Here is a 16,193-nt window from a genome sequence, read left to right as displayed (position 1 = left end):
CCAGGACTCTGGTACGGCTGCTTAGATTAGAGACGACACATATACACAACCTTTTTAGAGACTGGGGGAGAGGAGAGTGTGAGAGTGCAAAGGAGTAAGGATGAGAGAGAGAAAGGGGAGAAACAAGCCTGATGAACTGAGGTTGTCAAAAAGGGGGCAGAAGAGGAGGGGTAAGACAGGGGAGTCAAAGAGAGAAGGAGAGAGAGACAGAGGTAAAACTGTAGTACAGATAAAAATGATGGACACATGATACAAAATAATTTAAGAAGACAGAGAAGGCAATTTATGAAAATGTGGTGATAACAGGTTTATGTGGTTCCTCAGTACTGGTGGAGAGAGAAGGAGGAGGGAGAGGGGATAAACACAGTGATAGTCAGTGAGAGGGGGAGGAGCGGAGAACTGATTCCTCTCCCTCTCTCTAATCCCTTCCACACACGCCTGGTCTTGCTGCCTGTGAGCTTAAAGAGAGACAGAGGTAGGTGGAGGGGGCAAATGGAAAAAGAGAGAGAAGTCAAATGGCATGGACAAAAAAAAGGAAACAGAGAAAAGGAGTTATTTAACTAGAGAGCACTGAAGACACTCCTACAGAGTGAGGGAGTGGGAAAGACAACAAGAAAACGGCAACATCTTGGTACTGAAGAAAAAAGAAGATGGTTCGGTATGAGGAATTATTACATTTTTTTCCAGTCTGAACAAATACATTAATTAGTAGAGGAGCCACACAAAAGAAACTGAGTTGAAGAAAAAGGACATGAAGTTGATGCAGGAGAAGTAAATATCACTGGTTGTTCAGCATGAGTGTGAAGATCCTACGACCTGTCAGCGGCGCTGAGAGATGCTACCAAACAACTGGTGTTTGAGAAGGGAGCACTGCTGTGTGTGCAACAAATGACCGTAGAAGCTCACCTAAGGAGAGCGCCTCCTCATGTTTGTAAGAACCAGGTGTTTCGGAGGTGTGCAAGACCAGGTGCATCAGAGGGAGACAGGTATAAGAATGGACAGAGTCACTCCTGAGAGACGGTCCATGGACGAAGGAGCGTTTGACCTGGAGAAACACAAGTTTACACAACACAGTCATGCCTCATTCCAAACCTTCAGGTGCAGTTAGGATAGTGTCTTGGAGAAACTAACAAAAGGAAAGAAAGAATGCTCACACTTTTTGAGGTTCTGTTTTAACTGCCCTTCCACACTGACCTCAGCGGTCTGAAACCACTCCCTACCTCAGCTCAACAAGTGGACTGGACGACCTACAGAACGTGACACTGAGGACCATCGGTACCAGGAACATTTTTCCAAATTTTCTGTGCATATTGGATGTTCCCTACCGCAAGCATGGGAGAATGGACCATCCTAGAGCGCCTCCTGGAGGCTGCTGTGCAGCAACACTCGACAATGATTGGCAGGTAAGGTCAGAGTACAAAACCCCAAGATTTGATCCAAATTTGTGTGACAATAAATATTCCTTCTTTGATTCAGTTTTGTGTCTCACCATCAACATCAGTAGCATCTGCTTCTAGACACAAAACGAAGCTTGGGTTATTGTAAAATGCCTCAAAATAAACGGACAAAGGAATATAGTTTCATTTGGTGACAGAGTATTATAGTCTAATACAGTGTTGCCACACAACAGCCCTGTCTTGTTTTAGTTTTGTATAATTATCATTAATCATCAGGAGGATGGAGGGGTCAGTTCAGGAAAACACTTGTATTATCCTGCATACATACTCTTTTTTTCACGGAGGATAATCTCATATGAACTGTCAAATACGCAACCAAGAGAGTGTAGGTGGTCATGTGGTATTAAATGTGTGTGGCTGGAAATCCATGGTTACAGAATATTCAACCTCCATTCAGAAAGACCATCAATTACCAACGGCGATCGAATACTCACCCTGCTTAGGCAAAAGCAGCATCTCTGTGAAGTCAACTAAAATGAGCACCAGTCCTAAAACTACATCTGTGCTACATTCAATAAGTAATAAATCACTTAAAATTGATCATGAGGGACACTTGGAGCACATTATTATTATTACCTTAGATCAGCGGTCCCCAGCCTTTTTTGTACCGAGGAATGGTCACCTGGTATCAGCCAGTAGTGCGGACTGTATTGCTATACATTATACTGATTCCAAGGCAATAAAAGTTCAACAGTAGGGAAATAAAAAAGAGACATTTTTATTTTGGATGTGAGCTTCTGTTGAGTGGCTAAAAGACAGCTGCAACTATCTATTAAAATAAAAACAAACGTCTGTTTACTCTTGACATTTATGATGTATATTCTGTTAAAGGATGTTGTTTTCATTTAGCTGAAACTACGTCTGACTCAAAGGCCATAGGATGTATTTATTATCTTATGGAATGTTAAAAAATATATGTTGAACCAGTGAAAACCCGGACTTTCTATTGAGTTTCTAATTTTGTCTCCGTGAACATTTTAATGTGACAACCCTCCTCTACTCTGCATGTTTGTTTGATGCAGTTTAGTTCAGTGTGCAAAAATGAAAATAATATTTATAGCTCATTAACCCTGTGGTTCATTGTTGATTAAAGATCAATTGTATCTCCTGGTGGCTCCCCCACATGGATGTACTAGAAAACAGGAGGAGTTGGGAATTGTGTGGGAATTATTCATCACATGTGTCATTCCCCTCAGCACACCTATTCTGCCTATTGTCACTGCTTTCTACCTCCAGATAAAAATACCATCAGGAGGCTGTTAGTTGTAATGTCAGTGCTCTCTATCTCCCCCTTCTTTTTCTGCCTGGGTCTGTTGCCGTGGCAACTCCGAGGAAATTGAGTGGAAAGAGAGTGAGAAGGGGAAGAAAAATGAGGGAGGGAAAAAAGGTGGCAGTGGTGGAGCAGGGATGAAGAGGGGAGTCAGGGTGGGTTTCCTGGGAACAAGTGCTGCCCCTTCATTATTGTTTTTATAACATCTTTAATACAGTACATTCACCACGGATTCCTGTTGAACCTGTCCACACGTTCTACCTTCTGGTCATCTACACACTTCCTATTGTCTCAATTCCTCCTGTTTTTTCTTTTCTTTTTACTGTATGCTTATGGGGACAGCAAGCCCCTAAATTGAAACACAGCACCTCTAACAATTGGATTAAGACATTTTGACAGACGGACGGACAGACGGACAGAAGTTTTCCTCCATTTGGGATACATTGCTTGAGATGTGATGGCTGGTTGTCCGCTAGATTCCTCAGTGAATTTAGGCTACACTTCTGACCTCCTGTGAACTTTTCCGCCAATACTCTCAGAGTGAAGTGTTACTTCAGTAGTACTGTTAACTGCTAATCCCTTGCCTGAGCCTTGTTTTGACAAACCTTCTTCTGTGATGTCCTGTACATGTTGACTTTCTTAGTTTCCACCATTTATTCTTCACCTCTTGTTTGACTCATTTTCTCTTCAGTGTTTCCACCCTTTAAACAACCAGCCCATGAAGTTCAGTTACACTCTCCCCTGACACCACCTTTGACCTCTCCTTTTTCTAGGTTAATTTATTGTTGCTTCCCTTTTTGTCTAATATAAATATTAAACTAAGAGTTTCTATTGATTCTCCAGCAATAAAGTGATAATTAAAATGAGTATTTTGTGGTAATAGGGACTTGTTCTGTTTAACCAATCATTGAACAATAAAGCCATAATATAGCAGAATACCTATGAATATGAAGTATGTATACAGTAAGACTCAGGTTCACACATCAAGCTTCTAACTAATTAAAAATGGTGTAAAAATGTAATTTCTGAAATGTAACTAAGGAACATTAGTTTTGAGTCACTGTAAGTTACTGCAACTTTTGCATACTCAACAAAACAGATTTTTTTCAAGCCTTTTAATAATAAGCTATTTGATTAAATCATAGTTAAATCTGCTTCCTTTTTATTCATTTTCCTTGTAGGATCTTGCTGACAGTGGTGGTAATTTTCCGGATCCTGATTGTGGCCATCGTTGGGGAGACGGTGTACGAGGATGAACAGACCATGTTCATCTGCAACACCCTGCAGCCGGGCTGCAACCAGGCCTGTTATGACAAGGCCTTCCCCATTTCACACATCAGATACTGGGTCTTCCAGATCATACTAGTCTGTACGCCTAGCCTTTGCTTCATCACATACTCAGTGCATCAGTCTGCCAAGCAAAGAGATCGACGCTTTTCATTTCTTTATCCCTTACTAGAGAGGGACTTTGGGGGGAGGGACAGCGCACGAAGGCTTCGCAACATCAATGGAATTTTTGTTCAGCATGGAAGTGATGGTGTAGGAGGCAAGGAAGAACCTGACTGCCTGGAGATAAAAGACATTCCCAACGCCTCGAGAGGGCTGAGCCAGGGGAAAAGCTCAAAGATCCGCAGACAAGAGGGAATCTCACGATTTTACATCATTCAGGTCGTGTTCAGAAACGCACTGGAGATCGGCTTCTTAGTGGGCCAGTACTTCCTTTATGGCTTTAGCGTGCCTGGAATTTTTGAGTGTGATCGCTACCCATGTCTCAAGGAGGTTGAATGCTACGTGTCCCGACCCACAGAGAAAACCGTTTTCCTGGTCTTTATGTTTGCTGTGAGTGGCGTCTGTGTGCTGCTCAACCTGGCCGAGCTGAACCATTTAGGCTGGCGCAAAATCAAAGCTGCTATTAGAGGTGTCCAGGCCCGCAGGAAGTCCATCTGTGAGATAAGGAAAAAGGACATGTCCCACTTGTCTCAGCTGCCCAACCTGGGTCGCACACAATCCAGTGAGTCAGCATACGTGTGACCACAAAGGGGCGATAAGGATGTGGACAGATAGAAAATTAATCCAAATGTATTTAAATGTGCATGTCAAAAAAGGAGAGACAAAAAGTCTTAAAACATAAATGGAAATGAAATGTCTTCTAGTGACGAACGTGGTTTGGTTCAGTTTTCTTTTTTTTTAATAGGAAGAATTAAATCCTTAAGAGATGAGAGAAATCAGGACTAGAGATGAAAAGTGGGAAGGAAAACAGTCTTCAAAATACAGTGAGGATGTCACCTTCTAATACCATCAGAGGATTCAATTCGACTGAAGCCAGAAGCCGTTTCTGATTAACGTCAGCCTCACCTCTGCTAGAACACTGCCGTAAAAAAAAGAAAGAAAGAAGGAAAAACAATATTTATCTTTTGTGTCAAGACAATTTTAACACGAGCACTGGGAAATACCATATACACATTTTTCACTCTGACATAAAAGATAAAAGTGTGTGCGTGTAAGAGAGCGAGAGAGAGTGAGAGAGCTTGTGTTGTTCTGATACAGGACTTCCTTTTCCACTTTATTATGTTGTTTATTCTCTCACTATCACCATCGATTTATCACACTATAAATGATATAGAATGTTTATATCAAATACATAACAATGAATTTTAAATTGTATAGTTTACAGTAGCATGTGCAGGGCCGGCACCACCGATAGCTTTTTTATGAAGGTTTTGGAAGCTTTGAAGCTCAGGTCTTTGTAAAATTGTGGGGTAAAAATAACTGCAGCTTTTGAGGGTTGGTTTAAAACAGAGCAAAGATTTCTTTGACATCAATTACTGGTTTCTGAGACTCAGCTCTTCCACCCACTCAAAGACATAATCTCCAAATACAGGTTCTAATAATTATATTTAATTTTTTTTGTCTTGTCCAAACCTCAGAAAAGCAAAAAATATACATATATAATATATACATTTATATACATATTCAAATATATGTATTTATATATAAATACTTTAAAATGTATAAAAATGTATCTTTCCACAATTTATATTATTCTAATAATATTTTTTACTGTTCGCAGAATACCATTAAAGTCACAACAGAGTGATATATGTCAGATCATATAATAAAAGAATATAAACCTCCATTTTCATGTTATAGACAGAACTGTTTGACATGTTGTGAGACTGGAATCGCCATGTCATCACTTTTTTTTATTCTATTGAGAAACTAAGTATCTAACAGAAGTATTCCTAGGTTCTGATGACGTTTTCTGTCAGTTCTGCTGTGCCGCAGACTCAGCTGTTCATTCATCTCAGAAATTCACTACAGCAACTGAAATCAGCAGTGAGAGTCGTGTGGTCAAAGACTGCTGCTGATTTTGAGAATTTGAGTAGAGAAAAACTGTAAAAGACCTTGATGATACAGAGCACAGTATTCAGTAGATCTTAGAACCCCAGTAGACTCCATATAAGGTCACATAACACAGGCATATACGGACCAAAAACTCTGTATACAAAACAGTTAGTGTAAACACCTTTAATGCCTGTCATTGAGGATTAAAGTCATTTAAGCAACAGATGATTAAAGCGTTTCTTCGCTCTCCTTTGAGGTAATTAAGAACTGGATTCAGAGGCTCTTACAAGTGCAGCCAAGTGTCATCAGAAGTAAGGGCGTACAGTTTACTCCACCAACATAAATCACAACATACAAAAACAGAAACAGAGACGTTGCTTCCAAAAGTTCACTGTTCCCTCAGGTGAAGGATTAAAGACTGACTTTGAATTTAAGCCAATGTCCTGTACTATAAAAAAGAGCTGCAGTCGTGCTCGGCTCTAATCTCCCCAGCAGCAAAGGTCAATATTCTCTCCAGTGAATATAATATGGAAAACAGCCAGTATTCGTTCACCAAAGGAAACATCCCATAATGAGTGTAGGAAGAGCAGTTTGAGTCCTCTGAGCTGCACGTGCTCCCTGGACTCTGTCACCGTGTCTGGTTTCATTCAAGTGGGAAACAGTGGACGGTGCAGATTGCCATAAATGTGCCCTGCTTTTCTTTGGTTTACATTTATACAACATTCATTAGTGACTCCCAACTTATACACAACGACAATTAATGATAAGGATACTTCACTTCACAAAACAACAGCAGACGCCAGACCTCTAAAGACCACCACCCCCTGCTGTCGGGTTTTCTTATTGTCAATGTGAAACCCATCAGTGAATTTACACTTTTGTCTGACGCTTTTGACTTTGTGTGTCGTAACTTTTTGTAAAGGAACAAGTCTTTTTTTTTAATCTAAAATATCAACGGTCAGATTTTTGAATGCTACGATAAAATGTATCTCTCGCTGAAGGAATCTCAATTGTTTATTTATTTTTTAATTGTTTATGTAGTTGTTATAAAAAGAAAGTTTGTATTCTTCACCAGCGAAGAATACTGTACGTACTTTTATTGTATGTTAATTTATACTGTGTACATTCATACCTGACCTGTGTACCTTAATCTTTATTCAGATGTGTTTATACTTGTAGTTTAGGAGTTTCAGCGTGTACTGCCGAATGTGTTTCAAAAGCTCAATTTTAAATCCTTTTTTTACGTTCACAGTGCACGATATTTCTGTGAACAGATTAATAATATTTGATAAAACATGCTCCTGAAAAAACAATCTAATTTAAAAAAATTACAATTTACAAAATCTAAACAATTATGTAGTGATAATATCCAGATATTACTGTATGAATGTGTATGAAAAAAAAGTTGGGACCAAAAACTATTTGAGGAAATCCACCAGTGCTTTACACCAGTTCAATGTAAAAAAAAAAAAAAAAATTAACAATCCCTTTGAATATTAATGTACAGTAAAGTATGTCATGTGTTTGGTTCTTTTATGTTTTTCTAATGCAAAATAAATATCTCAGATATGTAGACACAAATTTTATACAAAATCAATGTCTAAGGAAATATGTTGCAAGTTCAAGAAGGCAGTATGTTAAAGTCCTGTGGTTAAATCCTCCTCATGGTCCACTCTGGGGAAGAGGTCACTCCTCCAGTCTGGGGGGTCTGTTAGTTACAGAAACGCCCCTCTGAAATACATCAATCAAGTGCTTCAGGATTTTTACTACTACTTTAAGCCATAGTTTAATAAAGTTTTATTAAAACATGATTATGAAATACTACCTTGAAGGAAACCAGTAATGGACCAAGAAAAACTCACTGGTGTGATATTGATTTTGGTGAATCTTTTGCACTGAATTGTTGATACTTCTTGTTTAAAAAAACAACAACCTGATGATGGCATGGTTTTAAAATGAATAAACATTGTATGTACTTGACCATGACATGTGTTGTTGCCCTTTTAACAAACAGATTCAGGGCTGTTTTGATTTTCCTCCCTCCTACATGTGCTGCAGCTGCAGCTGTTCTCGTAGATTCCCAGGTTTATAATTCACCACCACCAGTTATGTAATTATGCTGAGTGGCAGACGAAGGCACGCAGAATGGGAACGAAACCTCCGCTTGACCCACAACCAGTCTCACCAGTCACTGCCACAAACTGCCCCCTGTGGAGACTGTAGGGATTTGCTGTGGAGTTAAAGTCTTTCTATTTAGTCTTATAAACTAACCGGACAATCTTATTATCTCCATCAAGACAGTTTAGGATGGTGCTCATGGATGGAGGTTTGCTGGTTCAAACCCTAGCCCCAGGTTCTGAAGCTGCTTCTTTTTCTTTAATAAGATAAAGGTGTCGATAGTTTTTCGATATCTTAACCAATGTAAAATCATTCGTCAATTTTTTCATACTATTGTATAATTATTTCCAGGGTGTGCAGTGTATGAGCCAATGGAGACAGTCAGTCAACAGGCTAAACACTTGGCCATCCATCGTACTAATCTGTGCCACAGCTGACAGTTGTTCACTACATGTTTCCTGCTCAACTGTTAAACAGTCCATAAAAAGTGGATAAACCCACTGTTGGTGTATGGAGTCTTACAGGTGCCTGCTGTATGTGTGTCCTTTAAACATGTAGCTTTTAGTCTTTCTGCTGTCTCCCATGCGTGTGTGTGTGTGTGTGTGTGTGTGTGCAACCCCCACCTCCCCCCACTCCTCAGCACAGGTCACGTGGCAGCTGTGCTGGACTGAGATTGAAGGCTTGTTGCTACAGTGATAAGCCTGCCTATAATAACTCTAAGCACAGCGAGGATTAATCCTCCAACAGATGGCCGGCTATAGGCACACACAGAGGAGGATGACAGAGAGAGCAAGATTCAAAACGTTAGATTTAAACGCTAAACACATTAAAGAGAAGCCGTGTCTCATTGATAATATCATACTCATTGTTATATTTCATTAAGCTATAATTAGTTATCAATCCAATTATATTATTATTTTATATTAGACAAAGTTACACAATGACTTTTGTCATTTATTGACATCAACACAGATATAGACATTTTCGCTGATGTAAAATAAAAAATGACTCCATATGTCTGCCTTTTCTTCCTACTCGACGTGTGGTGGTCACACTGTGTCACTACAGGACCAGAGTCGCTCCTGTCTTCATACCATCGTCTGTTTATTCTGCCATTTGATCTTCGTTCCCATGTTCTGCCTCTAGGCAACAAACTGACAAACAGACCTGGACCTCATTTGTTTTTTCTGTTTAAGTGAAGGTTTCAGTAGTAATTTTGTCAAAGGGGTATTATAAATACAGTTACTGAAGTGCTGTGGATCGTTTGAAACTATGAAATAACTAATAATAGTTTGACCTTTATTGAGCCCACACTGGGGAAATTCTCCTGTTAGTAGATCTGCTGCAACAGGCTGCCTGTTGGAGACACTAAGTGGTGGTCCTCTGGGAATCAAACCCCGCACTCTCTGATTGTAAGGCCAACCGCTGGTCTATAACCACAAAGGAATAATGAGAGTGACACAGTTGGATGGTTAGTAAATCAGTAGAAGGTGGTGAAGATGAGTTTAAATAACTATGATGTGTTATACATAGTAATAGATAGAGTAGATCAGATGGAGACATACATAGAAGGATGAGTGGATGGATGGACAGATAGATATACTCTACTGATCCCAGGCTGGGAAATAACAGATTAATAATTACAGATTAATAGGCAGTTGATGCAGGCAGTTGAATGGATAAGGACGTGTAACAGACGAATGGTGAGAAGGTTGACACTTTCATTGAGACTGACCAGGATGAACAGAATTAGGAATGAGCAGATTAGAGGAAGAGGAAAGGTTAAATCATGTGATTAAACCATGGGGTTCTGCTTCTGGTCCAACACACTACTGTGGTGTGTGTGTCACTACACCTTTGGAAGTGCTCTCTCTCTAAAACAGTTTTTAAGTGACTCAGAAAATTCCTTAAAAACCGTTTTGATGAAAAAGACAGGACTACTACACACTTACAGAGAGAACGTTGATAATGTCCAGGGCTGCAGTATGAACCACAAAACAAACCCATGTTTAGCTGCTTTGGTCAGTTTTTGTATATAATTTATTGGTGACAAATTTGCAAACTGTTGTAATTGTATGAAAATAAGATAGACAACATCAGCAGTCATCATCTTCAATGCCAGGGTGATACTGTGTCTTGTGTTCATCTGAGCTGTGATTTATGCTTTCCACTGAGACACTAAGAAATTTCTCTGAAAGCTCTCTTCTCCACATATTTGAGCTTGAGTCTCCTCTTGAATCTGGAGGGTAAAGGCAGAGGGAGTTAGTTTAAATTAATACAGTCCTGGTTTTATACATTAAACCTGATAATACAAGTTCAATGAATAAATAAATAGGAAAAGATCGACTGAATAAAGTCCTTACTTGGCTCTTTCTCGAGGTTCAATCAAGTTCCTCTTCTGAAAACTCTTAAATCGGTCCTTGAGGACACTGCCCTCTGGCTGCAGCATCGAAAAATGACAAGGAAAGAGTAAGGAAAAATAGTCGGATTGAGACTAAAAGTCTCATTCAGAAACAAAGGCGAAGGAAGATGGGATATTCCACAGAGAATTCATGCAGCTGTGAATATTAAACTTTGTGGGCAGAATACCTTGAGCTGTCTCAGAGAGCTGGACAACTCATGACTCAGTTGCACTTCCATATCCTGAGGCTGGAACCTGCAAGAAAAAAGGGAAAGAAAAAACATTGACCACTTGGTCTGGAGATGGAGGTAGAGCTAAAGAAATGACTGAGGTTTCACACACACACACACACACAGCTGACTGAAAAGAAATTCTTCTTTACCCTGCAGCAAAAACTAGGTGAAAGAAAAGACAAGTAGAACCAATCAGGTGGTGAGCTGTCATAGATGTAACATGTAGATTCTTAATGAAACATAATGGGAGTAACCAAAGGGCTTCACTTAAAAGGGTTAAGTCAACAACAATTGACTGGCTCCATACACATTTTATATTATTCTTATGTGAACTTTGTGACTTTACATTCCACCCTCCTTATAATAAGGTGTGATCCACCACACCTCCACCCCCTCCTTTCTGCAACGACCCTCGTAACAGGTATGCAGCCCCTTTGAGGATAAATATCAGAATTTCCTACTATTTTTGGATAAAATGACCTGGATGACTGAGAACCTAGACAGACAATTTGGGTAGCTTATTTCACACAATAAAAATACCAAGAGTGTTATTAATACCTAAGTCTGCCAAGACGTCGAGGCTGGCTTTTCTGGGCCTCTTTCTCAGCTTCACGTAGCTTCTGTTTGTCCTTGGTCTTCTGTTCTTGATGTTTGATGGACGACTTGATGGAACGAAGCTGAAAGAGCTGTTGTTGGAGGCCAGCCTTTCTTCTGTCAGACAACAGTTTATGCTCCTGTTTTTGATGAGAGAATAACTAATTTACATAGCAGTATACAGTAGAGTTTTACAACTGAAAACCCCAAAGGATATACAATAATACACTTAATATTAGCGATGCACTGAAATTAAAACTCTTGGCCGAAACCGAAAATGAGGAAACCAAGGCCAAAAACTGAAAACCAATTCAATGAAGGAAATAATTATGCCAATTAATAGTACCATTGCATTTATGGCTATGACTGTGAACTAAACCTCAATATGATCAAGTCACTGTGCATAAATCAATAATAAATAATTAATTAATAAATGTCAAAGCATTTCATTTTAAAAAGTCTATCAGAGAAATAAAATCAACTGATAGTCACATAGAGAGTCAGAACAGCCTACCTATTATTATTTGAGGGTCAGAACATAACAGACAACAAGGGTGCCTGCCCCTCATCTGGCACACTGCTCTCTTTCTCCTGCGCAGTGAGCTTCTCCGTCTCCAACAGGTTCTGCGCGTTTGGATCATGTGTAATGATCTCATAATGTGGGTCATGTACAGTCGCGACGGATGCAGAGGATCTTTACTTTTCACCCTCACTTGAAATATAACCATAACACATTTTACCAATCTCTATCCGTGGGTCTTTCTCAGATATATTGAAATAGGTCCCCACCGTAGACGTTGGTGCTTATGGCAAGCCGACATTTAAACACTGAGCTGGATATGTATTGCAGATATCTCTAACGCAGTTTTGCCTAGTCAAAAGAACATTTTGGATATTTTGGTTTTTGCTTGCGTAATCATAGCTTCCTATTTTGGCGGTGTTGTTTCGGTGATAAAATACTTACGGACAAAAATGGACCTAAAGTGCATTTTCGGTTTTCGGCTGAAAATTCTGTGCATCCCTACTTAATATACATGTGTGAAATTTAAAAAGCAGTGTAAGAATTATTTTGCATTTTCATATGCATCCGGAAATAAAAAAGAAAGAGATGGAGTCAAGATGAAAAGACTATCATATCTGAGGTAGAGCTATAACAGCAGAGATGATAACACCGTAATGCCATTATGGTAAAAATCAATAATTAAATCACCAAAAAACATGCACAACAATATTTTCCACACTCTTCCCAGTAATGTTGGTCGTTCTTACAATGGTTCACTTGTCTATTTTGCCATTTTTCTTATCATTTTACACATCATACTGGTTAAGCCAAGGTCTCGGCAGTGAACTCTCCATGTTACTCTTTATATTTTATTTCAGCACTTACACTTGATTGTTGATTTTACCAAGCTAGTCTTCAAATGTTATTTTTGTCCAAAACATAAATAATGTACATAATTAATACATTTTTTATTTTACAAATCTACCAATTTTGTTGTTGCAAATGTCAATCAGACTGACCCCACTTGTGGATATCCAGATATATTTGTGAAAAGCCTTTTTACCTTTATTTTTTCTGCTTTCTCTTTCTTCCGCTGCCTTTCAGTTTTCTTCTGTGCTAGGACAATGCCACCCGTTGCCACATCATCTTCCTCCTCCTCAATAGAAGCCGCATCGTCCTCTTCTTCGACCAAACCCTCCACCTGTTCTTGTAGAATAGTCTCCTGCAGAAGCATAACCCCGTATTTAATAAAAACAAAAACAAATGTCCTCATGATTTAGAGGAAATGGACAAGACTTGAAACAAGGATTCCTACCTCTGTTGCTGTGTCTTCTCTTCTTACAGCCAACTGTCTCTCTATTTTGTCTTCCTCCTTCTTTTTCTTCACCTCCACCTCATGGGCGTCCTTTAACAAGGCCTGGGTTAGGACAGAAGCAACACAACAGTCAGTGCAGGGCATTTAAGACAACATTGTGGAATGATTTTCAATGATTTTTCTTACAGTTTTCGAATGTCTGCACAGGATGTTACACACTTATGCTTCATGCCAACATCACTGGTTATTTGTGCATTCAGTAAGACAGTACTTATGTGGATGTCTAAAGGATCAACGTTGGCCAAAGTAAGAATCTTCTACTTCTTAATCCCATACAACAGTCAAGCAGAGACTCTTACCTGATGAGAGAAGAAATCTGGGTTATAGGATCCTCCAGGGGCGATTACTTCAACTGCAGGCAGGGCTGAAGGTCTCTCTTTTAATTTTTCTGGGCGCTGACAAAACCAAAGACATTTTACTCATTACATTAAAACATATGAAACAGAATAAGGCATGATTTCATAATAATTAATATATCATAAATACTATGTCCTATAATAAATGATTCTTGGGCCATGACAAAAAGCACACTGTGATTATAGAATGTCAAGGCCTCTCAAAAAAAGTCAGTTGTAACTAGTAATTTTCTAGCTTTAAGGCATTAGCACTAAACACAACACACAATATATTGTTTAAAATAAATGATTGTTTCTTTTTGTTTAGTTTTCAAACAACTATGAATCCTACATGTTTGAACACGTCACTTTAGCTGAATGTTTAGGTTTGTGTAGCTGGAGCAACATTCAGCATTTTTGTTTTCACTACAAGGAAGTAAACATTTTTTTAAATCTTTCTTAAAATCTTTCATCATGCTTTTTACTGTTATACTAACAGCGTCTCTATCTACCAACAGAAAGCTGCCATGCACCTCCAAAGTTACTTCATATTTGCAATTCCACTGGTACTTTTTCATCTGTTTTTCCAGTTGCCATATTTATATTACTCATGTCATGTCCATATGTTTGTTATATTCTTTTTGCAACTGAAAATGGAAACTGGCCAAAAATGGCATTACAACCAAGCTTTAGAGCATTGGCCAGAGCTGACAGGAGAAAAACACAACACAAAAAAGTAACATCTGGAAACTGCCTCACCTTGACAGGTTTTTTCCCAGTCTGTTGAAGATACCAGTGGTCAGCTGAATCTTTAGCTGTGAGGAAAAAAAAAAGTATAATTAAATATAACTGCTGATACTGTTAGCTTTTCTATTGTTCCATTATATTAACATTTCATTTAGTTTACAGCAGACATGTCAGGACAAAAAAGCAAAGGATGGCAATTCTCTATACTCACTATTTTGTTCCCAAATGTCATAATACTCTCTGTTAGGATTATACAGTTTGGTTGTCTCCTTCTCTGCCACTCTGTCAACCTGCTGTCTCTTCAGAAGGGCTTTCTGTCGTCTGGTCACTGTCTTTTTAGCTGCAAGCTGTTCAGCTTTCTGGGCAATTCGACGTAGTTTCTTGGCATTTGGTTGCTGGTATGCTAGAATACTATGAAAAAGACAGAGGTTATTGGCAACATATAGCTATAACAAAGGTTGCACAAGCAACAGCTAACAAGAAACACTCCAGGAAACCCTGGAATGTGCCTTTAGTTTTCAAAATGAGTGTTATGTCCTCAGATCCAGGGAAACTGTTCACATAACAGTCTCCCATGCTCCTGATAGTTGTCTTCACATTTCCATAAAGGAAATACTTGGAGCGCAAGGATGGGATCATCACTGGCTGAACAATGTATTTTCAGAAAGATGTTTTTTTAAGTTGTACCTTCATTAAAACAGTATGAATTGGGTTTATTCCTTTTAATCAATGTGACCAGGCTAACAAACATGCACTTGTTTATCCAACTTTATCATCCATAAAAAAAGACAATGTGTAATGTTGTATTGTAAATTATGATGAAATATAATTAAACACAAAAAGCAGTAACAAGTACTTACTCCTTTGGTGGTGGAATCTTAGAGTCATGTTGTAGAATCAAGTCTATTTTCAAAGGGCGGGATGGTTTTCTTTTTTTCTTCCTTGGGACAGATTCGGCAACTTAAAAAACAATGAGAAAAAACTACTAAATTCATGACCCTTTTTAAGAAATGCAATTAACAAGATAGTAGAGCATTTGAACCTGAGTTACTGTGGAAAGTAGAAGGTAAATCTACTACATAATAACAGGACATTGGACATTTATTTTAATTCTACCTTAGAAATGCCATACAAAAGTATACAAAGAAACACGTGTACCATTTGCCTCGGTATCCTCTGGTTGTCTGGCATCCAGAAAAAACAAAGCATTATCGGATTTCTCCGACAAAAGTCCTCTGAAAGACAAAATGTAATGTATTTAGTAAGATTTTATAAAATCGGAAAACATACATACGAAATATACATATATGTATATATATTTATATACATGTGATATACACAAATGCCTAAAAAATCAAACGTGAACTTACCCTGTGGTCCTCTGCTCATGTCTGACGTCGTCTAAATATTTTTCGATGTCATTAATGTCACTGTGTTTGTTCCAGTTTTTCTTCTTGTTTTTATTCACACGTTTTCTCTGTTTGAGGGACTCAGTAGACGCCGATAAACTTACAAAGTCTGGCCGCGCAGCTCTGACACGCTTCGGCATCGTTGCGACCACCATGTTAAAGAACTAGAAAACAAACTACTTCCTTTTCCTGCCCGACACGACACTTGAACAAAAGCAGTGGCGCCACCTACAGCACTGACGGTGTGTCTGTTTGCAAAAAACAACAGTATACTCCACTGTTTTGGTATGTGGAGATAAAGGTAATTTATCTGACAATAGTAGAAGTGAACATGACATGTATATGTTTACAATAATTTTAGAATTTGTACTGGATGTATGAGCAGTTATACTGTAGCCAACTGTTGG

General features: G+C 38.8%; 2 protein-coding genes across 2 annotated transcripts; one reads left to right on the top strand and one right to left on the bottom strand.

The window, feature by feature from the left end:
- Positions 1-16: 16 nt before the first annotated feature.
- On the top strand, positions 17-5,101 carry gjd1b (gap junction protein delta 1b). Its single transcript, XM_008309405.3, has 2 exons — positions 17-1,403; positions 3,909-5,101. The coding sequence occupies exons 1-2, from the start codon at positions 1,315-1,317 to the stop codon at positions 4,756-4,758; spliced, it is 939 nt and encodes a 312-aa protein (XP_008307627.1). The 5' UTR covers positions 17-1,314; the 3' UTR covers positions 4,759-5,101.
- A 5,097-nt stretch (positions 5,102-10,198) lies between these two features.
- nop53 (NOP53 ribosome biogenesis factor) lies at positions 10,199-15,984 on the bottom strand. Its single transcript, XM_008309406.3, has 12 exons — positions 15,748-15,984; positions 15,536-15,612; positions 15,238-15,337; positions 14,589-14,788; positions 14,390-14,445; positions 13,595-13,690; positions 13,236-13,337; positions 12,984-13,142; positions 11,383-11,558; positions 10,780-10,846; positions 10,554-10,630; positions 10,199-10,429 (listed from the first exon to the last, which is right to left on the bottom strand). Exons 1-12 carry the CDS (start codon positions 15,939-15,941, stop codon positions 10,369-10,371), a joined length of 1,365 nt encoding a protein of 454 aa, XP_008307628.1. The 5' UTR covers positions 15,942-15,984; the 3' UTR covers positions 10,199-10,368.
- Positions 15,985-16,193: the final 209 nt, after the last annotated feature.

This window comes from Cynoglossus semilaevis, chromosome 4 (assembly GCF_000523025.1).
Source record: "Cynoglossus semilaevis isolate Cse_v1.0 chromosome 4, Cse_v1.0, whole genome shotgun sequence".
Classification (NCBI taxonomy): domain Eukaryota; kingdom Metazoa; phylum Chordata; class Actinopteri; order Pleuronectiformes; family Cynoglossidae; genus Cynoglossus; species Cynoglossus semilaevis.
This window is presented reverse-complemented; position numbering and strand designations above follow the sequence as displayed.

Bases quoted from the DNA above. Each gene is read 5' to 3' on its own strand.
- gjd1b (XM_008309405.3), top strand. From the start codon at position 1,315: ATGTTCCCTACCGCAAGCATGGGAGAATGGACCATCCTAGAGCGCCTC. The intron at 1,404-3,908 runs GTAAGGTCAGAG...TTTTCCTTGTAG, and splicing joins CACTCGACAATGATTGGCAG to GATCTTGCTGACAGTGGTGG.
- nop53 (XM_008309406.3), bottom strand. From the start codon at position 15,941: ATGGTGGTCGCAACGATGCCGAAGCGTGTCAGAGCTGCGCGGCCAGAC. The intron at 10,847-11,382 runs GTATTAATAACA...TTTTTCTTGCAG, and splicing joins CGACGTCTTGGCAGACTTAG to GTTCCAGCCTCAGGATATGG. The intron at 10,430-10,553 runs GTAAGGACTTTA...TTTACCCTCCAG, and splicing joins GAACCTCGAGAAAGAGCCAA to ATTCAAGAGGAGACTCAAGC.